This window comes from Ochlerotatus camptorhynchus, unplaced genomic scaffold (genome assembly GCF_037179485.1).
Source record: "Ochlerotatus camptorhynchus isolate MF236.1 unplaced genomic scaffold, CSIRO-AGI_Acam_v1.1 ptg000367l, whole genome shotgun sequence".
Taxonomy (NCBI): Eukaryota; Metazoa; Arthropoda; class Insecta; order Diptera; family Culicidae; genus Ochlerotatus; species Ochlerotatus camptorhynchus.
The window spans coordinates 4,299,661-4,327,302 of NW_027040855.1; the positions used below are offsets into that span (position 1 = coordinate 4,299,661).

The 27,642-nt window shown below is 39.0% G+C and overlaps 1 protein-coding gene across 6 annotated transcripts in view; it reads left to right on the top strand.

Annotated features, from left to right (window-relative positions):
- The window catches only part of CycY (cyclin Y), a 74,234-nt gene extending 47,087 nt beyond the window's left edge, over window positions 1-27,147 (top strand). For all 6 annotated transcript variants that reach the window (XM_065232331.1, XM_065232329.1, XM_065232332.1 and 3 more), the window contains exon 3: window positions 22,665-27,147. In XM_065232331.1, coding sequence (XP_065088403.1) covers window positions 23,388-24,413 — 1,026 coding nt within the window. In that variant the 5' untranslated portion in view covers window positions 22,665-23,387 and the 3' untranslated portion in view covers window positions 24,414-27,147. The remainder of the gene's footprint in view (window positions 1-22,664) is intronic.
- Window positions 27,148-27,642: the final 495 nt, after the last annotated feature.

The window sequence follows — 27,642 nt, forward strand, 5'->3', positions numbered from 1 at the left end:
CACAGCGTAAAGCATGGCCGGACTAAAAACTTGTTCAAATATTAGGAGTTTATTCGTCAGGTAAAGTTTGAATTTCCTGTTTATAAGAGGATACAAACATTTTATATATTTGTTACATTTGGCTTGAATGCCCTCAATGTGATCTTTAAAAGTTAATTTTTGGTCAAGTATTTATCCAAGATATTTCACTTGGTTTGACCAGGAAATTGAAACTCCGTTCATAGTGACTATGTGACTACTACTAGGTTTCAAAAAGGAAGCTCTAAAATGTGGAAATATTATAAGTTGAGGTTTGGAAGCGTTGGGAGAAATCTTCCATTTTTGTAAATAAGAAGAGAAAATATATAAGCTCTTCTGCAGTCTGCTGCAAAAAACACGAAGACTTATTCCTTTAGCGGAAATGCCTGTGTCATCAGCGAACAAAGATTTGCTAACTAATTAGACTTTTTTAATTTAGCAATCAAACCTTCATGCCAAACACTGTCGAATGCTTTTTCTATGTCTAGAAGAGCAACTCCAGTTGAGCGGCCTTCAGATTTGTTTGAACGAATTAAATTGGTAACTCTTAAGAGTTGAAGAGTAGTTGAATGCCCATGGCGAAATCCAAACTGCTCATCTGCAAAAATTGAGTTCGTATTGATGTGAAACATCATTCTATTTAAAATTATCTTTTCAAAAAGTTTACTTATTGAAGAAAGCAAACTTATTGGACGGTAGCTAGAAGTTTCAGCTGGATTTTTATCCGGCTTCAAAATTGGAACAACTTTTGCATTTTTCCATTTATCAGGAAAGTATGCCAAATGGAAACATCTGTTAAATAATTTTACCAAGAAAGACAAGGTACTCTCTGGGAGTTTTTTGATGAGGATATAGAAAATTCCATCATCACCTGGAGCTTTCATATTATGAAACTTTTTAGTTATAGACCTTACTTCGTCCAAATCAGTGCCCCAGGAATCATATTCAGATAATCCCGAGCAACCTGATTCTCAATAGGACTAGTAAGACTCAAACTGAAATTATGGGAACTCTCGAATTGCTTAGCAAGTTTCTGAGCTTTTTTCAAATTTGTGATCAAAATTTTACCACCTTCTTTAAGCGCTGACACTTTATATTTCAAGGTATCGTTCAACTAAAGTTAAGTACTCAAGGACTTCATTTACACTTCTTGACGATAATAACTAAAGGAATCGAAGAAGACGTAGCACACTCTGAAATTAGTGTTATTTTTGTAAGAAAACTGAAATAGTTAAGGTGTGACTTGACTTTAATAGTCAGTCTTCTTATTGCTTCATTATTTCCTAGCTGGAACATAATACTTCCCTTACCATACGTTGTTAGACTAACATCAAATTGGTGTCCAAAGTTTCCCCTGTTGACTGTGCTACATGCAGTAAGGCTTCGTTTCGATGGCTGAATTCACTCAACAGCGTCAATTCATAGCCCACTATATCCACTATGCATAACATTCCATCACCGTGGCCACGCGTGATGCCGGTTCATCGTATCGCATTTGTCAGCACATATGCTTAGCCTGACTTGACAGGAAATTTATCGGCGTCCTATGCCACAGACACATAAATGACGTAACAGTGACATGACGAAGCGACGACGGTAGGCACCACATGGCGGTGCTAAACGTGATTTAGTGTGATCCTACTAATTGTAATTGCTCTCTCCTTTAGCAGTTGGTTTGTAGGTTAGTACCGTTCCACTAACTAACTACCGGCTACAGGTAGGGTCAGTCGCAAGTATTTTTTTCGTTTTATCACTCCTTAGTGGATTACGTACATGTCAAGCACGGGACGACCAACAAGCTAAGGTGCAAGGTTTGGGCTCTTCAATTTTGGCGTAAGTGGCGTCTGGTTTAGCGAAGAAGCATTTCGCTTTGTACAGGCTTCTCCCGTTATGCGACAAGAAAGTAAATTAGACTCAATGTAGGACTGAGATTAAAGCTCTTGAAAGGTGACACAAGTGTCAACCCTAGTTAAAAGCTTAGATTGCTCAGGAAAGTACGCGTGGGAAAGCATTTTGGAACATATTTTTGCAGTATTACTTTAAGTTATATTCAAAGCAAACAAAGTAAGTCTGAAATGCTTAATTACCACTTGGTAGTTTCCGATCGCTCTTCAATGGTTTTACATTTCTACGTGCAGTAGGTATTTGTTTAGTAGGAAAGGCTTGGAATGCTGTTTCAATAGCAATTAGGAACAACGGAGCTTGTTTTTAATTATTTCTGCAAATACAAAGCTGCAAATATGCGTCTTATTTGTTGAAGCTAAGCGCCGACCAAAGATAAGCGGAAATGTACAGCGAATTGGTGAACGAAAACAAAACAGCTGAAACGTTGATAACATACCTGAATCAATCCGACATGTCTTCTTGTATTTTGTACATAGGTATATATATTTTCTTTGTTTTTTTTTGCACTAACATTCAATCTAAAATTTTAAGCGTGCCCAAAACTTAATATCCTTTGAGCACTTTCGCCGTTATTGACCTAGCGTTGAGGCGTCGTGCTATGTGTTTTCCGAGGAGTGCGAGTGGGGTTGTTTACCAGTAATTTCGTTGCAACATAACACTTTGGATCTGTTTTGCTTCAAATTCAGGAGCTCACGAACTTCATTACCGGCTCGATTACCGAAATTACCGAAATTACGTGTAAATCCCAAGTCACGTGTAAATGGAAGTATTGTCGAGGAGTACACTTGAGTTCTTGATAACTGGTTACACTTGTGAATAGTTTATTTATCAGGGAATTTATATCTGTAATTGTAACCAGCTCTATTTTGTTTGCAAACCTGGTTAAAATGTTTATATTTAATTATCTTAAAAATCAGCGGCGCCGGTAGTGTAGTGGTAAGCGTGATTACCTCTCAACCCAGCATGCCTGGGTTCAATCCCAGTCGGCGCCGCCGGGCTATTCTGAGGCATAACATCTCTGATCACGCCTTCCTTCGGGAAGTAAAGCCGTTGGTTCATGAGTTGATGGGTCGATAGGTAGGGTCCAGGTGTGGGAGCTGCCTTCCTGGCGTCGCTCGATAGCATTGGTGCTCAGCACGGAAAACAAGTTCGACGGAAAACAAATCAAGGAAAAAAATTATCCTAAAGATAACTCGTCCTGCTCAAACCATCATCATCATCATCATCGCCATAGGTCATTGCTTGATTTTTTTTTTCGTACACGGCCCATCATCTTTTGCACGGGCCCTGTTCCAAAAAGTTTTGCTGCCAAATTCCATTTCGGCTTGAAATCCTTCAGGTCCATTGTAGTAAAGGGTGGAACAGTTAAAAATTGGTCAATCATGATTAAGTGCACACTGATTATGTTATTGTATAAATGATCAAACTTTATTTCTTTTTGAAGTTCAATGACTACAAAATACAGGAAAATTAATTGATTAGGCTTCCGATTTTCCCCATGCGAACTGTCGGGCTATACGTTTCACAACTTTCATCAGATTTTGTACCGCTGTTGTATCAACCTTATTTGATGCTGAATGTCAATTTGCATTTAACTGTTTCTCATTTCCAATTGTTTTCTGAGTTTTCTTGAGGATCCGCTTAACGATTGCCCAATATTTTTCAATTGGGTGCAGCTCCGGCGAGCTAGGAGGGTTTTTGTCCTTGGATACGTTCTAATCGACGGGGAATTCTTCTCCGATATTATCAACGTCCGCACGTACCGCAGTGCGAACATAGATTCGGACCACTACCTAGTTGCAGTATGCATGCGCTCAAAACTCTCGACGGTGCATAACACCCGTCGAAGTCGAACGCCGCGACCCAACATTGAGCAACTACGGGACGCCGGAGTTGCCCAGGGCTACGCGCAGCAGCTGGAAGTTGCACTACCCACGGAAGAGCAGCTTGGCGCAGCTTCTCTTGAAGATGGCTGGAGGGACATCCGTTCCGCCATAGGTAGTACTTCTGCAGCGGAACAAGGTACTGCAATCCCGGACCGAAGAAATGACTGGTTTGACGGCGAATGCAAACTGTTAGTAGAGGAGAAGTATACAGCACGGGCGAGAATGCTGCAACATCGCACGAGCTTGAATGTGGAGCGATACAGACAAGCGCGGAACAGACAAAACTCGGTTTTCCGAAGGAAGAAGCGTCAGTAAACGACACACAGAAGTTCTACGATAAGCTAAATAGTTCGCGCACAGGCTACTTGCCGCAAGCCCATATGTGCAAGGACTTGGACTGTAACCTTCTCACGAACGAGTGTGAGGTGATTGAGAGGTGGAAGCGGTACTATGACGAGCACCTCAACGGCGAAGCAGCAGAAAACGAAGGTGTCACGGCAACAGACCTATGCCGCCGTCTGTCACCATTTGCAAGAGAGTTCGTGGGGCAATACCAGGCGGGATTCATGGGTTCCCGTGCTACCACGGACCAAATTTTCGCGATTCGGCAGGTTCTGCAGAAATGCCGCGAATACAACGTGCCCACACATCATTTGTTCATCGATTTCAAATCCGCATACGACACAATCGATCGAGATTAGTTATGGCAGATTATGCACGACTACGGATTTCCGGATAAACTGACGCGATTGGTCAAGGCGACGATGGATCGAGTGATGTGCGAGTATCGGGGACACTCTCGAGTCTCTTTGAATCTCGTTGGGGGTTACGGCAAGGTGATGGACTTTCGTGTCTGCTATTCAACATCGCGTTAGAAGGTGTGATCAGAAGAGCTGGGATAGACACGAGTGGCACGAACTTAAGGAAGTCCATCCAGCTTATTGGTTTCGCCGATGACATTGACATTATGGCACGGAACTTTGAGATGATGGCGGAAACGTACATCAGACTGAAGGCCAGCGTTGCCAGTATTCCAGATTTATCTGGATTTTCCAGATTTTTTGTCGTCTTGCCAGATACACAGACAGACCACGTATATTTCCAGATTTTTTAAATATGTTCCAGATTTTCCCAGATTTTTAACATGTTGCATTAAAAATATCATTGCAATTGATTTACCCTCTAATAAAAAAATAAAAAGCCAAACTTGCTACTTTAATGTTTAAAGGCCATCAATTGGGATTTTAAGGTAATTCTGAAAATAGTTCACAGTTAAGTGTGAGGCGAATTCTTTAAGAAATCAATGGAGAATTTCAAGCTACTTCTGAGTAGAATTACATCCATATTTTTGGGCTTCGTGGTCGTGCGACGTCACCCGTCGTTCAGGCGTATTGTAAGTTCCACGAAGTGAGGGTTCGATCCCCGCTCCAGCCGGTGCAAATTTTGGCAACCTGAAAATTTCCCTACTGGTCTAATGGGTGTGGTGTGTTGTCCGTTGTCTAGTGTTAAATATTTAGTCTGTGCAACCTCTGGTTGAACACGGTGTCAATTGTCTTGTCAACTCTGATGACAATTGCATGGAGATTTTGTCAATAAAGGAAATACAATCCGGAAGAGAAATCATAGAAAATTCTTATGATGAAACTTAGGAGTATGCTGATACGAATCGTGAGAATAATTTCAATGGAATTCTGTCTGTGAGAATAATTTGAATGGAATTCCATGGAGATTAATTTTAATAGAATTTTAAACGCAATTTCTGGGAGACTTTCAAAACCATTTTGGCAAAGTACTTGAGTACTTAGATAATACTGAAAAGGATTTCAAAACAATTCTGATCTAACCTACAAAGCAGTTTAAAGGGAATTATCGGATAAGTCTGGGAAGAGTGTGACGGTCATTCTGAAGACATATTTTAAGAATTTCATAGAGAAAAATGGACACAAAATTGAGCCACTTCTTGGGAATAATTACCAATTTGAGGGAGTTGTGGAAATGGAGAGTGATTTATAAGAGATTACAAGAGGTAATGCTAAGAACTCTTAGAATGTTATTGGAAAAGTTTAGATATTTTCAAGATTATTTTAGGGGAATATAGAAAAGAAATATGATGGAATTCTAGGATGATTCGAATTGAACTTCCAAGAACTTGAACTTAGAGAGTTCCAAGTAAATTCAGACTAACAAAAAAATTCATGATCTGGAAGGCAGGAAAAATATAAATCCGGAATTTAGAATCATTGCAAAATACTGAGACTTCAAAAATGAAGCTATCAGACTTTCATTTTAGTAATATAGTAACATTATTCTTTGGCATAATGGTCATGTGAATAGTGGAGTTACCCGTAGTTTAGGAAAACTGTGTGTGAGTTCCACGATGTTAGACTTTGATTCCCACTTCAGCCCGGTGAATTTAGCTTCAAAATAAAATTGCCTACTGGGTGCTGTGTGTTGTACATTTAACACATTTTTTTAAAAAAAGTGCGTAATGGATATTTGAACTTTTTGGGCATACCACGTCAATACTTTTCAACTTTTGGATGATTTTAGCAATGCTAACAAGTTATTTGCTTTATTTAATTTATTTAAACATGTAATGTATAACCATTCTAGCACTTTAAATAAATTCCAGATGATCATACTGGCCTATTTTTACGGGAAATTGGCACATCACTTTGATTTCAATACTATTATGTTAAAAAGCGGATTTTTTTGAGCATTCCAGATTTTTCCAGATTTTATATTTTAGCTGGTCCAGATTTATCTGAAAATCGCCTGGCAACGCTGCTGAAGGCTGAAGCTAGGCGGATTGGACTTGCCATCAACGTATCAAAGACAAAATACATGAAAGGAAGAGCTTCTAGGGAAGACAATGTTAGCCTCCCACCCCGAGTTCAGATTGACGGTGCTGAATTTGGGCTCACTAGTGACCGCCGAAAATGATACCAGCAGAGAAATTCAAAGACGCATTATGGCAGGGAATCGTGTCTTCTTTGGACTCCGGAGGACGCTCCGATCGAATAAAATTCTCCGCCGCACGAAATTGGCTGCCTACAAGACAATGATTAGACCGGTGGTCCTCTACGGCCACGAGACCTGGACTATGCTCGAACGGAAGGTGTTGCGTACCATCTACAGTGGAGTGCTGGGAGAATGCCGCACGACGACCCAGTGAAAATGGTTCTAGAAAGCGACCCAATAGGAACAAGAAGAGGCGCGCAGCGGGCAAGGTGGATCGACCAAGTAGAAGGCGACCTACGAACCCTTCGCAGACTACGAGGCTCGGCTGGCGAAGTGTGCCCATGGATCGAGTAGAGTCGAGACGACTTCTTCGGACAGCAGAGGACAACAAGACCTTAGCCTGATTGGTAAGGTAAGCATGCTTGGTATACACAGTTTTGGTCACGAACTGCTCATTTGTTACTAACTTTGCCTACAGTTGACGAAACATAACACTTTTTGAAGCAGTAGATAGAATAGATTTTAAGTTTGTTATAGGTACGTACAAAAAAGCAGGTTTTAATTCTAGTAATAAACTGTATTTGTTTTTGCATTATAAAAATGAAGTGAGAAATGCTCACTGCACATCTCGGACTTTAAGTGTAAAAATTAATTGGTGTTGATTCAAATGTTAAGATTTATCTACTCTTTTCATATCTTTAGTAAGCTATGATCCTAATCTATCAATTACTTTAAGGTGATTCCTTGTAGAGTCCACAAATGGCCGCCACGTAGGCTATACATGCACTTCCACTTCGAATTTTCAATTACACAAATCTCGGAAATCGGTACACCATGTCTCCTGAAATTGCTACTTTATGCATGCTGCAGTGCAGCAAACGTGGAGTAACAATTTGAATGTTGCATGTGTCGTAGAAGCTGATATTTGTGCACTTAAAGTTTTGAAGTGGTTCCGAGAATAAAGATGTCACAGTGATTCACCTTAAGGAAAAACAAATTTCAACAACTGAGTGAAAAGTTATTAACAAATGAGCAGTTGGTGTGTACAACTGTGCATGCCAAGCATGAAGGTAAGTAAGGCGGTAAGCTCCAACACGGATAAACTTTTAATACCATCCCTGATTGAAGAATCTGCCACATGTTTGTTAAGGATCGTATTGATTAACATCGACATCGACACCATAACAGCCTGACATTTGTGATCAGGATTTAAACCGAGGATAATTCCGGTGGGGTGTAAGCATAATTTCTCACAGCGCGGTCTGGCAATGTGATTTTTTTGTCTACAACATCCTTATGTACTAGGTAGTATGACGTCACATTTGCTGTTGTATTGAAATGATGGAAGAAAAGAGATGGTTAAACTTTCCTCACCATTCCAGTTGGTGCTTATGAATCATGGACAGTCTTGGCTTGGTGACATGCTGTAACATGTGCATCCCTCATGTCATAAATACAATAAAGGGTGTCCACGATGAAATTGCCACACTATGAAATTGCTCTAACTTTTTAACCGTTAGGTAGAATTTAATGAAAATTTGGGTGGATTTAGTTCATAGTGCATTATTTACATCCTGCAAGTTTTAAAGTCCTGTGATCAAAACTCGCGGAAATGGAGTCGAAAGAACAGTACGTGCGTGATAAAATCTTGCGCATTCATCACGAGAACAAGAATCTCTCGCATCGTTCCATCGCTAAAACGTTGGGAATCGCGAATTCCACGATGTCGCGAGTGATTAAGCGGTTCGAGGAACGGTTGACCACCGATCGGAAGCCCAGAAGTGAAGGAAAAAGTATTCCGTACAACACCAAAAATCACAACCGCGTAGTTGGGGCCTTCAACCGAAATCCGAACGCCTCCGTTAGGGATGTGGCTAAGAAGCTGCACCTAAGCCGAAGTTGTGTCCAGAAGGCCAAAACTAAGGCTGGGCTTCGAACGTTCAAGGTACAAAAGGCCCCTAATCGCGACGAGAAGCAGAACAAGTCCGCCAAAACCCGTGCCAGGAAGTTGTACCTCAACATGCTGACGAAAGTTGAATGCTGCATCATGGACGACGAAACATATGTGAAGGCCGACTTCAAACAGATCCCCGGCAACCTGTTTTTCACGGCCAAGGATAAGTTCAGCGTTCCGGAGCATGTCCGCACTCAGAAGATGTCCAAATTTGCGAAGAAATTCCTGGTTTGGCAAGCCATCTGCACGTGCGGGAAGCGGAGTGCACCTTTCGTGACCCAGGACACGATGAACGGACAGGTGTACATAAAAGAGTGCCTCCAGAAGCGGCTGCTTCCTCTCCTGAAGGCCCACAACGTCCCAACAATCTTCTGGCCGGATTTGGCCTCATGCCACTACTCCAAGGACGTGCTGAAGTGGTATGCGGACAATAAGGTAAATTTCGTGCCGAAAATGTTCAACCCTCCCAACACTCCGGAGCTCCGCCCCATCGAGAAGTACTGGGCGATTATGAAGCAGCACCTTCTTAAACGACCTAAGGTAGTGAAGACAGTCGAGGAACTGAAGAAAGTATGGGTTTACATGCAAAAAACGGTTGATTCACAGGTTGTGCAGAATCTTATGGCCGGGGTTAAGGCCAAGGTGCGGGCATTTGCGTATGGACTGTAAATAAAATAAGAGTAAAATGGTAAAATGAAGTTTAATAGTTATTTCTCAATACCTGAAAATTTGATGGCAATCGGATGAAAACTCGAATTTTGCGAATCAATTTTGTGTGTGGCAATTTCATCGTGGACACCCTTTATTTACCACGACGCTTCTAGCAGACCCCTTTTGCTGTATCAAGCTATGAAGAGTTAATTTCCAGTAAACTGCAACGGCCATCGAACAACTGCATTAGCATGAGTCAATCGTTCGATGAGCGTTAAGCATTCCTTAAAGTGTCACATTTTGATGCTATCGTCATTCTCTCTTTTCGTTAATTGCCTTCTCCTATTCTCTCCTTATGTATTGATCGCTGATTGGTGATCGAGTACATGGTGACTCCTGGAGCCTCCAGTAGGAAATTGCCCAACTGGACTAACAGTTAGTCATTAGAGAAAGAAAATGATGATCAAAAAGAAGAAGTAAACAAATTATTTTCCCTTTGTTGAACCTTAATGGCAGCGTTTTTAATGTAGCCGCAGGGCTGGTAGCGAGTCACTTTTTAGTGACTTGGTCACTTTTTTCAAGCAAGTCACTAAAAACTCTCCTTTTTAAGGCCAAGTCACTAAAGTCATTTTTTCTTGTAATCAGTCACTATTTTAAACATTTTTTTTAACGTAAATTCATTTCAAGATTGATCATTCTTCTTGCAGTGTGTAGGAAAGGCCTACATTTTGTTCTAATTTTTGAACAATTCGAAGTTGACGACCTTGTATAGAGTTTTTTTTACGTTTGATCGCCTTTTTCTATTTACAGGGTGTCCACTCATTTGGCTAAATAAAGTGCCCTAAGTGTTCCAGGTTTTTCCATAACTTTGGCGAATAATTTCCAGGTTTATAATAAGAAAGCTATTTATGGAATGCGTTAAAAATATGTTTTTTTTTGTAAAACAACTACAACAACAATTAACGCACTACTTCTACGAAATTTAGATATTTTAGATTGTTTCGTTATATTCAGTGAAGTTCCGAGTAGTTTGAAGACGATCAGATAACATCACAAAAATTCCATTAACTTAACTTAAGGAAATTTGCAGGGACTTACAAGGAGTTCCTTGGAATATTCCGATGGGATATTCCAAGAATTCTATGATTGATCTGAAAACTTTAGAAGATTCAGGGAATTATAAATATGTATCAGAAAATTCACCGCAACATTTGATCAATATAGGAATTAAGGTAAGTCAGGGCTGGACTTTCCAGGGAAAATTAGTGATTTAAGGCAATTCAATCGATTCCAGTACAATTTTTGGTCCCTTAAAAAAATACTAAGATATTCAGGGCAGTCTAGAAAATTTTAAGGAAATTAAGAAATATTTTGGGCAGTTTTAAAAACATCAGGAAGCTCTAGACTATTAAAGAAGCTATTTGTTTCGAAAATCGACAAATCTTGAGAACTTCAGTGAAAATCATAGAACTATATTAATTATTTCGTTGCGGGAGCTTAAAGACGTTCCTGAAATTTCAGAATAACTTCGAAAACTTTACAGAAGTACAGAGATCTTCAGAAACATTTCGAGAACTTCAGAAAAGTCTAAAGGGAAGATCCGAGAACTTCAGGAACTTATTTCGGGAGCATTTCAAATAAGATTAGCAAAGCTAAAAAAACAAAGGGATTTTGAGGGGAGTTCAGTTCCACTAGTTTCACTAAATTAGCGGAAAATTTCAAGAAGTTCCCAGATTGAGGTTTTCACATACGTCCAAAAGTTCACTTCAACATTTTAGAACAGTTCAATTAAATTCAGGGCAGTACAACAAGCTTCATGAGAACTACAAACATTTTAGAGAAGTTTCGAGAACTTCAAGAAAGATTTTGGTTTCGCTAAAAAGCTAAACAAAAAAACTTCAAGAAAGAACAGATATCCTCAGAGCAGAAATATTCCAGAGCAGCGAAATTACATACATTAAAAAAAAATTCGAGAAATTCAATGAATTGTTAAAACTTTAGAGAAGATTCATAATCGTTGGAAAAATTGTGGAAGTCCGAAAATGTTTAGAGAACTTTGAAAAAAAATGATGAGAAGTATTGCGAGCATCAGGCTAGTTTCTCAAACTACAAAAGAACTTCTAGGCAGTTTCATTAACTTCACGAATATTTTGGGAACTTTCAAGTTAGCGAAATAACAGAATAGTTCAGTACATATTCAACGGAGATTTCTCATGAAAATTCGCTTGGAGTTCTCCTCATCATTCGCTCGTGTTCTCCCGAAACTCTCATGGAATTATTTTAGAAATTCACTTGAAACGCTTCTCTGAATTCTATAAAAAAAAATATCACAAGAATATAGTTAGTATACTTCTCGGAACCATAATCCGAATCAAATTTTCTTTTAATTTTCCTAGGAATTGCCTTGAAATTCTCATCAGTAAGAAATCCTATGGAAAGATTCTCAGAATTTTCATTGAATTCATTTCATTTGTTTGGCAATCTCCCCTGAAATTATTTTCCGAATTTCTTTGATGATTTGGAGTTATTCTCAGATTTAACTATAATCCTCCTTTTAGCATCCCCTTCACCCCCTGAGTATTCACCATAAAATTACGAGGACACATGCTCCGATTTCAAATGTGTGAATAAAACTAGGAATATTGAATGTATTTATTTTAAAAAGCATTATTTTCTTTGGAATATCCTTAGTAAGAAAATTATTGAATTTCCTGAGTAATTATAAGACTTCCAGGTATTTTCAGGAGAAATATAATTCCATGAGAATTCCCGTTTTTTTTTCAGGGTTTCCAGATAGTAGACACTTGGATGTTTAGTCATAAACTTTCTAATGAATCTTTCGCTCTAAAGGTTCCTATCGTACATATTTAAGTGTTTATGAGATTCTAATTTAATAAGTCTAAATCATCCATTATTTGGTATGCCATCAGAACGACAAATTTTCTACCCTTAGGTCACTTTTTAGTCACTTTTTTACAACTATAAATCACTATTTGGCCACTTATTTCTTCAACATGGTCACTAAAATCACTATTTTTGACAGCATTGATCGCTACCAGCCCTGAGCCGGATTTTTTCGTGTTTAACCTCACATGAACGTTATGTGTCCAATGAAATATATATGATTTCTCATATATAATGTCTCATGCTATGTGATATGTATATGTATATAAGGTAGCCACCATCCCTTCGAAGATCTTGTCTTGTATGCAGCTCCACTTAATAGCAAGATCAATTTGAGCTACCGATCTGAATTCACAATATCGCTGTATGAAGGGCCAAAAACGGTGGGGTGGACCCGTAAGCAGAGACACTTACGCGAAATCCACGGGAATTTAAGAATCTCCTTCCAACGATACGATCCAACAAATCGAATAACGCAATTCGCAATACTTATTAAGCTTCCTACAGGATGGTTTGTTAAGAAGGGCGCGTCAATCTCACTGAAACTGTTGGAGTAGAATTCACACCATCACAATCGAATCGGTAGGATAAAGAAAATGATAGTGTTTATTCCCTCCTAGACTCCGGTTGTCATACCACTCCAATCGTCCAGTTTCAGGTCAAATGATACCCTGATGCTCCCTCCCAACCCAGTATTTATTTATATATATAGTAAACATATGTAATGGAGAAATGAAATATATCAGAACATTAAAATACGTAATAATGAAAATACATTTATATGGATAAAAAAACTGGTATTCCGCAATGAAAATAATAATTATTTTATATACAATATGATGCAGCTCTATGTCTCCTCAGCTCCCAATAAGGAAGATGTAACCCTGAAATTTCCAACAAAAGACACAGAAAAGGAGATTTTGTTAGTAAGTTGGGTTCGTTGGATCAGGATTCACCTTGATAAGTGATGCGACCATGGTTTTAAATGAATCAGTGTTATCATGCATTATACTTGGATTTGCCCGAAGCCAAAACCAAATGGTGTATCATTGGGCCTTATTACGGGTGTCACTACACGGTGATAAGAAAGTGATACTCAGAATAAGAGCCGTGATTACCGTACAAATCAAATGGGAATCACTTCACCGTGACGACAAGTGACAACTTTTCACCGTGATGTGACATCCGTAATAAGCCCCCTTATAATATAAATCTGAAGACGTTCCATCATCGAAATGCTGAAAATGAACTTAGAGCATGAGCATGAGCAAAATTGATCGCCCGCGACTGCCAACACCAAGGAGCTGAAAACCAATTCAAACAAATCAAATCAACAGACAAAACCAGGGTGAAAGCTGTAAGAGTGAATCATTACAGTATAAATCTAGTGATGTTCCGTCATCAAAGAGCTGGAAGAAAACTCAAATAATTTAAATCAATAGATCCAGTCTGAATGAAGGCTGCAAAAAGAGAATAATTATACAGCAATGACCCCATTTTGTCAACTAGCAAAGTATGCGTATCTTAAACATTCATCTTGAAGGAGGAAGGTATGAAATTACAATTATGTGGAATTATTGAAAAATAACAGTCTGATGCGCGGAGAGATTGACAGGATCGGGTCATAACTGTAATGTGAATATTAGGAAGATTTATCATCATCAAACTATTCTTGAATTGACCTGGAAGAATGCTTGTGAATAATTGTTATACAGATAAATTAAATTGATAAACTAAATGGTTCAAACAACAACTCCAGCCTGTAAAAAAGCTGAAAATAGGGAATCTTTACAATGTGGATACCCGGCGGTCTTCTACTCAGTAAGCAAAAGCGGCAGCCACCAGGCTAGTCGATCTGCTCAATTTAAATATTGAAACCTTATTTTATGAAGTTCTTAAGAATACCAATTGAAACACAATGTAAACAAATAAAAGTTAAGAGTCTCATCCGAATCAAATGATTCCAAACGATACGCATTCATAGAAATTAAGTTTAAATAGACAAAAGTAGAAAAAAGGAACAATCTCACCAAATCAGTCCAACTGAATCCCTTGCAAGCAGCTATGTCACGCTTGGTGTAGTAGCTCCGATCATAGACCCGCCCTAAGGGGTCAATCCTCTGGTCGAATGTAGTCGATTGCTCCATGACGTGAACACGAAGCGACCGCTCACAAAATCATACAACGCGTAAACAACTGAAATCAAAAACTATCACACGCGACGCCACAAATTTCTGTACCGGGAGCACAAGCGAAGAAAAAAACAAACAACGCAGATAGCGACACTTCTTCTGATGCCTGCAAACATGATGCATCACGTTTTCTTTTTCGATTCCAAAACTTCTCGGAAAGCGAGAAAACCACCAATCACACACGTATAACCGTCCGGGAGGCAGAGTGCCAGCGCTAATCTGGCAAAATCAGCGAACGCACGCACAAAACAGAAATAAACTTATACACAACCGTATCCGAACAGGTTCGAAGCTGAACTGATGTCTCATGCTATGTGATATTCAGATAAAAATCATTATTTTTGTTATTGGAAAAATATGATGTGCGTTCGTAATAGAAACTAAGTGAAAACTTTTTTCAGTGCAGATTTTTACTGAAAATCGTAACTTCACTACACGCAGGCTAAAGAACGTAAGAATTTCATAAGAAACACTTATGAATTTTAGCCACAAGAAATCAGTATGAATTTCATTGATTTGCCTTATGAAAAATAATGTTGACAATAAAAATTATAAATCGGAGCAGACTGGAACTGGAAAATAGACGTTGAGGTTAGGGGGCCCGTGTGTTGACCACTCGTCTTTCAACGCTTAAGAAAAATGGAATGGTTAAAGGCGTATAAGAGCTACGTTAAGTTAGACGAAAATCTTTCATAAGTCGCGCTTATGAGAAATTCATATTTGTCGTTCATAAGTCGAGTCATATGAAATTCTTAAGTCTATTTGCCTCAGTGTAGTTACTAATTCATCACAAATTTTCGGGAACTGGTTTTCGAGAAAAAGTCGTACAATAGCGTTAAACAAAGTAAACACATAGTACCGATATTATAACACTACATTGCTCATAAGAAACATGTATAGATTTAAGAAACCCATACTTACACCACCGACAAACCGACATGACACTTAATTCTGACTTATGCCCGAAAATCGTAAACGGCTGATTTAAATGTGCAGTGATCCGAACTGTCAAAACCATAGGAATTTTTGATCTAGATAAAAATAATTTGTTCAGAATAGATCAGACACGAACCAATTCATAACTTTTGCATGCAGGTTCATGGCTAAGCTAAATATTTCCCGCGAACACGGAGCCAGATGTCAGTAGTGTGCTTTGGTCAGAAATTTTATTGTTTTTGTTATGGTCATTCACGTCGGTTTGTCGGTGCTTTCACAGCAAAAAATTAATTTTAATATCACATCAAAGTGGATGCACTTCAATCGTGTCGAAAATATGGTATATTACTATACATAAATGTACAGTGCATGAACTGACATTACGCTGCTTTTACTGCATTTGTTTATTTTTGTGGCCATAAAAATTACATGAGATTTTCGACATGCTTGAAGTGCATCCTCTTGGATGTAATATTAAAATTTATTTTTGCTGTGTACAGTTAATATATTTGCCGTTTCGTTGTCGTGTTAATATCGGATGGTGAACGATATTCCTGTCCTGCACTGTACAATATAAAACCGAAGGGAATCAGATCATCTTTCTCGTGACCTCGCACAGCAAGCACAGATGCTGCAGACATTATTGGCGGAAGCGCATTGTTCCTATTATTGCAAAGTGTGTTTATGTTGGTACGGTACTTATATGCAGCACGGTTGGACCATTCATCTCCTAATAAAAAGGAGGTTTTATAATACTTTGCCGCAGCACATGACATACTTTTCCATGCATAATCAAGAATCAATATATGCAAGCTATCCTAGATCCGGAAATGGGAGACGCTTTCCTGTGCTCCGAAAATAGATACCTAGGAACCAGAAACGTACAGCAGAAAGCAAGGGTTCAGCCGCTTTGGGGATTTGATTACGACAAGCTGGTCGCTTATCAGTGAGTCCTATTGCACACAATCAATGAAAGCGCAATAAACGTATTTACCTTTACCTGACTCAACCGGAGTGTGCGGAAATCATGTTCTTTGGCAAAGAGATACGATGACTCACTCTAAAGAAGAAAAGAGTTCATTCAAGCAAACAATTTCAATACGAAATTGTTTAACAAACCACACTGAGACAGGACTTTGATGACCTACTTTCCATCGCGATCCTTACTCGCTATCCTAGTGGCACATTACTGGAAGATAGAGAGCTTTCGTTCGAGTCGAGAATTATGCTACCATGCCAAATGGGTCGAGACGACAGTTCAAGCACACTAAAGAAACTAAGTATACATTAAGGGGACAAACAAACAGGCTGCCGCCGCCACTGCTGGTAGCCAGTAGCGGTGGGTACCCAAGAGCGTGACTTGGGAATGGCAAAATTACCACTTTTGGTTGCAACAACAACACACACCTGATTAAGAAGGGAAGGGACACAGTGTCACAACAACCGGGCTTATAGGATTAAGGGGTATTATTCCGCTTTATTCCGTGACAAGAATCACTTGTTCACCGTGGTGGGGTGGCGTCCCGAGCAAAGCTGGATACCAAATTGAAATAAATATTTGCTGTTATGATGTCAGTTTTTTTTATTGCTGCACCAGTTGACTTGCAGTTGCAGATTTGAGTTCAAATCTCTCAGGGACAAGTCACGAATGACCTAAAATTTTTGTTTAAAAAAAAACAAACAAACAATAATGGTTAGTTCAACGACACATGAAATGCAATTAAATTTTGAACAATACCTCAAGCAAAACTTGAAGTTAAGTTGCTTTCATTTTTAAAACCGTGCAATCCATGTATTATATCGGACTTATTTCGCGACAATGGATGTCACAGGGCTGGTAGCGAGTCACTTTTTAGTGACTTGGTCACTTTTTTCAAGCCAGTCACTAAAAAGTCACTTTTTTTAAGACCAAGTCACTAAAGTCACTTTTTCTTGTTATAAGTCACTATTTCAATCTTTTTTAATCGTGAATTTATTTCAAGCTTGATAAGCCTACATTTTGTTCTATTTTTGAACAATTCGAAGTTGACGACCTGGTACAGAGTTTTTTTTTTACGTTTAATCGTTCTTCTCTATTAACAGGGTGTCCACTCATTTGGCTAATTAAAGTTCCCTGGGTTTTCTAGGTTTTTCCATAACTTTGGCGGATAATTTCCAGGTTTATAATAAGATTGCTATTTATAAAATCGTAAAAAAATATGTTTTTAACGCAAACGTTTTTAAGACATGACAATCAGTTTTAAAGAAACAGCTTTACTATTAAATCCATTAACGGTTGAAGTTGAACACTTACTTTATTTTAGTAAGTTGAAGATCACAACATTTTTAATGTCTTCACGTTTCAAAAATGTGGAAACTTTAATGTAGTTATATTGATCTCAGAAAAGCTAGATCTAGAGATCTTAAGGGAAATTCCCCGAAACTTTAGCCCAGACTATTGAATTTGGTTTAAAAACCTATAAGCGTGAGCTTAGACAAATTCGAGATAGTTCCATGAGGTGCTGGAATAATATCGAGCACCCATAAGATGTTCCGAAAGATTCAGTACAGGAACCTTCAGAAAATTTATGAAAACTTCAGAAATATTTCAGGAACTTCACGGAAATCCAGAAAATTCCAGGGAAGTTTAAAGGTGTTTATGAGAATTCCATTTATTTTAAAGCAGAACCGAGATCTTCATTAGGGTTGAGAGTTTCAGGGAAGATCCGAGAACATCAAGACAGACCAGAGAATTAAAGGGCAGTTCAAACAATTTCAAGGAAATTTCAGAAACCTGAATTTTCGGAAACTTGGGTTTGCTCAGAGAAAATTTCTGGAAAGCAATAAAAATTATATGAACATCCGGAAAATGTGAGAGTATTTCAAAAGTGTTATATCATGAAAATTTCGAGATGTAAAGAAAATTTGAAAATTTTGCTAAGTTGATTAGAGAACTTTAGGCAAGCACCGATATTTTCAAGAAATTTCAGAGAACTTCTAAGAAATTTAGATATTTTTAGATTGTTTCATTATATTCAGTGAAGTGCCGAGTACTTCGAGGACGATCAGATAACATCATAAAACTCACATTAACTTAAGGAAATTTGCAGCGACTTAGAGTTCCTTAAAATTATGGAATATTCCGAGAATTCTATGATAGATCCGAAAACTTTAGAAGCGGAAATTATCAAAAAATTTACCGGAACATTTGATCAATTTAGAGAAATTAAATAAGCATAGAAAAATTCTTGCAGGGAAAATAAGTGATCTGAGGCAAAGTTCCGTGAGCGTTTATAAACTTAATAAAACTTAAGGAAAATTGTAGAACTTAAAGGCAATAAAACTAATTCCAGTAAAATGGTTAGTTCTTTTTAAAAAAAATACTGAGGCAGGGTAGTCTAGAGAATTTTAAGAAAATTGAGGAATATTCTGGACAGTTTCAAAAACATCAGGAAACTCTAGATTATTGAAGAAGTTATGAATAAGTTTCGATAATTTGAACTTCAGACAAATCTTGAGAACTTCAGTGAGAATCATAGAACTATCAGAGGCGTTGCATGCCTTATTTGTTTACCTGTGCACCAAACTTTGTTCGTTATAGTTGACCACCACATATGTATTAGTTTTTGTTTTATTTTTCAATGCTCCATGAATTCGAGGGACAAACTCTCAATAACTATATTAATCACTTCCTAACGTAACATTTGAAGGGCCTATCATCTTGTGTAAACACAACTTGTATGGCCCTTTTCGCGCTAACCGAAGTAGGAGGAATTGCAAAACTTAACTAATTCAAGCTCAACATTGCATTAGGTCCTAAGTAATATTGATCGATTCTCTTCATCGACTTTCTCTTTCGTTAATAACTTGAGCACATAACCATTTCTTGTTGTGTTTTTCGTATTAGATGCTAGATAAAAGCTTCTTTTATCGATATGTGTGCTGAAAATATCTGGGAATGTCTTTACATGGCCGACAAGATACAAAGACGAAGTCAACGGAGAAAATCTGTCAATGTTACTTAGGACCTAATGCAATGTTCAGCTTGAATTCTCGTTTTTATCAAAAGGCTAACTCTTTCGACTGAAGTGTAATAAAGAATATCCGTCAAACACTTCCGAAAAAAAATTTTGATACAAAACAGTGCCAAAATCTAGAGAAAATGCATAGTCCCCTGGGTAGCAAACTTGAATTAATCACCTCTTTATTCGTCAGAACAACACTATCAGAATGAACCAGGGGAAGCTCATAAGTTTTGATAGGCGCACCGGTGCAACTATCGGTAATTGAGAGATTCACAACTGACAAGAGAGTGAGAGCGAGCTTTTTGCGCTCTCTTTCTCCATTACTCTCTTTTTCTGCAATCAGATATCCAAGTGCACAGCGAGAAATGCACGCTTTAGGCACCCATCCATCACAAATGTTTTTCTAATTTAAACTCACACATTCAAACCGGTCTGCAAGTATGATAACGTCTAAAGCGTACCAAACTGCTGTTTCCGTGTTGCTCCCGTGCAAACCGCCATGTATTGTGGAAAATTTGGGGTATGTTTCAAGAGGTGATGCTTGGCTTACATCAGGCATTTGACCATTCACAAACTTGCCACTCGCCACCCAAAAAAGCTCGCTTTTAGGTGCATTATTTAACGAGTTTTGTCGTGGTAATGTTAGTGACATGCATAGAAATCAATGCATTAGGGATTAGGCAGACCATCCAAACTGAATTTTATACATTTTGAAGCGAACCGAGGTCGAAGATTTAATTGAACCACACTATAAAATAGTGTATTCATGGTCACTTGTGGTCTGAAGTAAAGAAGTACAGCTATAATGTAACCATAAAATCTATAAAAATCTAAACGCATTTTAAAAAATTATTTACACCTGTGTCGTGCACAGGTTGCACATGTGGACGCGACGCCACTGAGAACTATATTAATTATTTCGCTGCGGAAGCCTAAAGAAGGTTCCTGAAAATTCAGAATAACTTCGAAAACTTTACAGAAGTACGTAGATCTTCAGAAACATTTCGAGATCTTCATAAAAGTCTATGGATTTTAAGAGAATTTAACTAAATTAGCGGGAAATTTCAAGAAGTTCCCAGATTTTCAGAGAACTTTAGAGATGTTAAGAAAATTATTGAGGTTTTCACATAGGTCCAGAAGCATGCTTAAACATTTTTAGAACAGTTCAATTCAATGCATGATAGTACAACAAGCTTCATGAGAACTGCAAACACTTTAGAGAAGTTTCGAGAACTTCGAGAAAGATATTGATCTCGCTAATAAGGCTCTAAACACGCACAAAACTTCAAGAAAGAACAGACATCCTCAGAGCAGAGATGTTCCAGAGCAGGAAAATTACAAGATTCATGAAAATTGTGGAAACTTTAGAAAGTCCGAAAAAGTTTAGAGAAGTTAAAAAAAAAATAATCAGAAATATTGCGAGCATCAGGTTAGTTTCTCTAACTACAAAAGAACTTCAAAGCAGTTTAATTAAATTCAGAAATATTTTGGGAGCTTTCAAGTAGTTATGAAGACGTCAGAATAGTCCATTCCATATTCAACGGAGATTTCTCATGAAAATTCGCTTAGAGTTTACTATCTTAGGCTTAGGCTTCACATGAAGCCTAAAATTTCTCAGAAGTACCATGAAAGCAGATTGCAGTTGATGTTTTTCTCATAGATTTTTTTTTTCAGAACTCCCGTAGACTGAGGTTCTTAGAAATTATAATAAAATTCCATGAGCCTTAAAACTGTGCAGGGAACTTGACTCCAAATTCTTTAAATTTTCTTGAAGTATTATAACTTTTCATTTCAGAGTTTATAAAATTTGGGGGAAATATGCATATTCTAAACAAAACAAATCATTTGAAGCCTCTGAATTTAAAAAAATGTATTTGTTCCTAAAGATTAATCCAACTGCGCCTGTGGTGTAGTGGTAAGCGTGATTACCTCTCACCCCAGCAGGCCTGGGTTCAATCCCAGTCGGCGCCGCCGGGATGTTCTGAGGCATAACATCTCTGATCACGCCTTCCTTCGGATGGGAAGTAAAGCCGTTGGTCCCCGGTTCATGAGTTGATGGGTCGATAGGTAGGGTCCAGGTGTGGGAGCTGCCTTCCTGGCACGTCGGTAGCATTGGTGCTCAGCACGGAAAACAAGATCGACGGAAAAAACAAACCAAAGGAAAAAAAATAAAGATTAATCCATTCTGGATATATAAAGTTCAATGTGTGAAAGAGCTTGGAGGTTTAGTCATAAACTTTCTATTGAATATTTTGCTTTAAAGGTTCCTATCGTACATATATAAGTGTTTATGAGAATCTAATTGAATAAGTCTAAAACATCAAACACAGTGGCGTCTCGTAACCTCACTTTTTACCTGTGCACCAACTTTCAAAATCATATTTAATGCCATATTCATACTCGAATCGATTGAAAAATAAACGTAATCTTCTAGTTTACTCGATATCTATCCATTGCATGCAATATTTTGATAATTGTTTATGTTTTGAGAGTTGGTGCACAAGTAGATTGAGGTTAAGGAAACGCCACTTTCAAACATTTATTTGTTATGCCATCAGAACGACTAATTTTCTTCCCTTTGGTCACTTTTTAGTCACTTTTTTACAAACTGTAAGTCACTATTTGGTCACTTATTTCTTCAACATGGTCACTAAAATCACTATTTTGGACAGCATATATCGCTACCAGCCCTGATATCAAAATGTGATTTCATTATGATAGGAACAGCAAACTTTAATATCGGTTTGCTTTCATTTTGTTAACCGACTTTACTCGGGATGGGGTGATTCCTACAGCAATGGGCTAAAAATGAAACGTGAGAAGGTGATGTTTCATGGCGTGACAACGGTCTTCGGACCTGACCAGTCAGTCTAGCAGCAGCAGGTGGAGTATCTCTCTATATAATGGCAAAGGGTGGGTTTTTTAAATGTGATATATTTGTATATCTGTATGATTTTGCATGTCGTGTGCCTGCACGATTAGGCGCCACCGTGGTTTGACATAGTCATTCAAGAATTTAATATGAAACATGCATTGTATACCGCACTAGACGTGATGCCAGAGGTAGTGTCAATTATTGAGGGGCTTTTATGGTATTTAGCCCACTTGATGATTTGAACGAACCGTAATCGTCTTTAAGCCATTGTGTCCAAATTTGTTTCAGCTGGATTCCTTAAACATATCAATTAATTGTTCAAAAAGAAACTTCATGTAAAGCATTTTAATAATTCTCTCGTATCTGCTTCCTTTACAGGCAACCTTGCGAGATTGCAGACACTCCGACACAACCGCACCGATAAAAAGCAACGTGCAGAATAGATCCGTCTGCCACAAAACCACAAACACGCGATAACCAGCCTGAGGAGTCATCAAAAAAAAAAAAGCTTTCCTCGTCTATCTCTGTGTCCCTCTTTCGACGAAACGCACAACCGCACATTATTGTGGCCAGGTACCGACGACTCCGTAAGACATACTCACCACTCACCCAACCCCCCATACAAGAGAAGCAATCCACTCGCGTCTAGGCCATAAAGGATCCAGTGCCAAATTTTACCGCTTAACATTCGAACCAGAGAACAAACGAAACAAAGTGAAACTAGAAAGCAAAATTTAGGATCAGTAAGCTACACACTAAGGTACTAGTCATATATTTTGTAGGCAGGCAATTGGCGTAGAACATTAAAAGTATACAGATATATTTTGATATTAGTCACGACGACGACGACAACGGTTAGCGCAAGTGAGATTTTGGTAATTTTTTATCAAACTCGACATTTCCGAAGCAAAGGGAAGCGAGATAAAGGGGGATAAGCTTCAGAGAAAAAAAATTGTTTGCATGCATCAGTGGTGCGATAGCGCTTGTAGGTCTGAAACCCGAATGACTATGCTTCAGTAGAGATTATCTTCCAAGCATGCTTCAGTCCTGTCCAGTCTGACGTGAAGAGTGTGCGTAAACTTGAACGTCCAGTAGACCGAAATGGGTAACAAGAATTCGTGCTGCTCGTATTCGAGCCCTCCGCCAACGCGGAAAACTAAGGAAGCGCCAGTGTTCGAGGAACATCTTCCGGAAGGTGAACTCTCGACAAACAACCTACAGCACATCTCCGAACGGGAAGGCGACGATGGGGAACACGATCCGTCGGTGGATCCCTCGGCGGGGACAATGTTTCTTGAGCGATCCAAGCAAAGTTTAGAGAATGGAATGACGAGGAAAAAGTCCCAGCACCAGATAGCCCCCCAAGGGGGAACGGTACTGAAGAAGAGCAGCTCTTGCTCGACCATCTATCTGGACGATTCGACTGTGTCGCAGCCAAACCTCAAGAATACAGTGAAGTGCGTCTCGTTAGCTATCTACTATCACATTAAAACTCGCACCAGTGAACGAAGGATAGACATCTTCGACGAGAAGCTTCACCCGTTAACCCGCGAACCAGTGCCGGACGATTACGACCAGCACAATCCCGAACATCGGCAAATCTACAAGTTTGTCCGGACGCTGTTCAATGCCGCTCAGCTGACAGCCGAATGTGCCATCATCACCCTGATATACCTGGAACGGTTACTAACGTACGCCGAGCTGGACATCGGCCCGTACAACTGGAAACGGATAGTGCTAGGTGCAATCCTGCTCGCGTCCAAGGTGTGGGACGACCAGGCGGTCTGGAACGTGGACTACTGCCAGATCCTGAAGGACATCACCGTCGAAGACATGAACGAACTCGAAAGGCAATTTCTCGAACTGCTTCAATTCAACATCAATGTACCATCGTCCGTGTACGCCAAGTATTACTTCGATCTGCGAACGCTTGCCGAAGCAAACGACCTATCATTCCCGACGGAACCGCTATCGAAGGAGCGGGCCCAAAAGCTGGAAGCCATGTCCCGTGTGATGCAGGATAAGGCAACGGCGGAAGCGCTTAAAAATGGCATGAAGAAGTGGTCCTCCATCGATAACATCCACCAGCAGGGCAACGTGCGGCGAAGTGTTGCCATTCTGTCGTGATTCTTCCGCTGGGATGTGGAAGTCCGTGCGTTTGGTGTAATTGTTCACTTGTTTTTTGGTCAACCTCCGCTCTCCGGTGGGCTTAGTGTGTCTGTGTTAGGGCTGATGGGTGTTTGAGAGAAGAATATTCCGTATGCATGAGCTGAATTGGAGACAACGGTGTATGTGTATTTTGTATGTATTTATACGAAAGGTGAAAATAAGAATATGCAGTTTGATGCGAACAATTCGAGATGGGCCGTTATCGAGCAATTTACTCAGTCCGATGTTAGGAGTGTTGTGATCACTTTCAGAACGAATTTCAGTTGTGCAACAAGGTTTGATATGTGTTGAGCTGTGCTGTGCATTCCTTCGGTTTGTGCCAACTATGAGCCATGAATTTGGCACTAAAGGCTCTCCCTTCTCAGCTCTTAATACTTTTCAATACAATCGTACATTTTCTACCACATTGCTTAAATTGAAAATCTCGCGTCACCTTTCAAATAGACCAATCATCATTGACCGATTCTCTTCTTCGACTCTCTCTATCGTTAATAATTCTGCTCCAAAAACATGTTCAGCTGTTCTTATTGTCCAATACGCTAATTAACCCGAAATATGAATGCAACGAAGTTATTAACGAAAGCGAGTCGATGAAGAGAATCGATCAATGCTGATAGGACCTTTTGAAAATCGGTACTATTGTTTTAAACAAGTCAAAATAACTGCATTTAATCGACTGTCACATGTTTTGCATTTAAATCAATCTTTTGCGATGTGATGAACTCACACCAGTTCTTCACTAGGGAGAATTTCCCTCCGTTTCGTAGTAAGCCAAGCTCAATGAACGAATTTTTTTTTCCTAAAAAATATTTTTCCGTCACTACCTTCATATCAGGGACACATGAGAAATGGGCATAAAATGATCAATAAACCGACATGAATGACCATAGAAATTACCGCTTCTTCTTCTTCTTATTCGGATTTCAAGCTTATTGCTTAGTGCAGTGGCGTTTCTTTAACCTCAATCTACCTGTGCACCAACTCTCAAAACATAAACAATTATCAAAATATTGCATGCAATGGATAGATATCGAGTAAACTATGCCCAGGGAAGTCGAGAAAATTTCCAACCCGAAAGATTCCCTCGACCGGCCCGGGAATCGAACCCGCCGCCTCCGGCTTGGTAATACCGTGCCTTTACTGACTAGGCTATGAGGCCCCAGAAATTACCGCTTACTACTGCCAAATCAAGCTGAACATTGCATTAGGTCCTAAGTAACATTGACAGATTTTCTTCGTCGACTTTCTCTTTGTTTCCCCACGGCCATGTAAAGACATTCCCAGGTATTTGCAGCATACAGTTCGATAAAAGAAGCTTTTATCTAGCATCTAATACGACAAACAAAACAAGAAACGGTTATGTGCTCATGCTATTAACGAAAGAGAAAGTCTACGCAGAGAATCAAGCAATGTTACTTAGCACCAGGCTTGCAATTGCTCATTACAGCTAAAATGCTTGTTTTCGTAATTATGAAACTGTGGGATAATGATAATTTTTATTTGTAAGAAGCGAGAAGAGGTGGTAAAGTTTGTGTATGACTTATAAAATTCGGCAATTTTGCTTTCACAAAGTCACAACTAACGATTTTATGATCGCTGATTGCTCGCTCATCGCGTTGCTCATCGTTACAGTTAATCGCTATTGTGACCCTCTGAAAGCTAAATTGACAGGTTTTATGTGTCATACACACACTTTACCTTCTTTTCTTGCATCTTGTGAATAAGAATTATCATTAAAATATCTGGAGGCGACCCCGGCGTAGTGGTTAACATCCATACCTCTCACGCCAAAGTCACGAGTTCAAATCTCACTCCGGACAAGGCACGAATGACCCAAGAGTGTTAAAGTGACTATAATTAACAAAAAAAAATTTCTTATAGCTTCATAAATCTGAAAAATAGCATTTTAGCTGTAATGAGCATTTGCAAGCTTGCTTAGGACCCAATGCAATGTTCAGCAATGTTGTTATCCGTGTTCGCGGAAAACTTTTATCTGAGCCACGAATACGCGTGTAAAATGTATGAGTTGGTTCGTGTCTGATCTATTCTGGACAAGTTATTTTTTATCTAGATAAAAACATTTCTATGGTTTTGACAGATGGGATCGCTGCACATTTGAATCGCCCGTTATAGGTTTTTGAGCAAAAGTTAAGTTGAAGTTTCATATCAGTTTGCCGGTGATAAAATCGTCTCTAAGTTGCAAACTCGTTTCAAGGGATGTGTCACTCAAAAGCACGCCGCCACACTCAACGCCATATCCAACATTGTTTCCAACGACGAACACCTCACGCTCACACGATTTTAAGATCAAACCATCGCAAATTGCAGTTTGCACGAGAAGCTAAACACCCGATAAACCATGTGTCAATTCGTATTAGACGAAGTATTAGGTAACAAAAAAGTGAAATCAAAACTAGATCTGGAACACCGATATGGGCTGCTGACTGAGCAGAGAATCTGAAGACGATCATTTGCTTTAATTTCATTGACATTGACTTCCATTAGAATACCATTTCGTTAGGATTCACTCGCACCATTCTAGAGGATGATAGGCACCACTCACCACTTCCTTCCACACACCCAAGCAGCACGCTCGTATCGTAACCAGTACTCCCTCCTCCCTGTCATAGTCCCGAAATATGGCAAACGAAGCAAGATAAAACGACAACCCCCGTGTTAGTAGCTTTATAGAGCAAACCACGCTACCCATAAAATCGCATAGACTAGAAATTTGCTAAACAAAATTAAACAAAACAACTACTAAACTAAACACACAGACAGAGTGCACTCTTTGATAGAAATCGAAAGCTGCTCCCAGCACCAGCGAACCGAAAGTAATTATAATGCCGTCACTAGCTAAATATAGCACCGAAACTTTTAACCGAATGAAAAAAGGTAACTAAACATAACAAACATTGAACATAAAATAGAGACTCATGAGGTAAACGAGGACGCATAAATAGTAAAACTCATTGACTAGAAGGAAACAAGAACATTAAACCTAGATTTAGTAAGAAATCGAACCGTCGCCGGTATGAATGGTAGATGATAACAGGAAATCGTGTAAAGTACTAGAGTAAAGTGTCCCAATATTAGGAAACCAAGTCATGTCTATTATTTTCTAATTTCGTTTTCGTTAGGACCTAAGTGCAAAAAAATAAAAGTCTGCTTCGAAACTTTTCCGTTT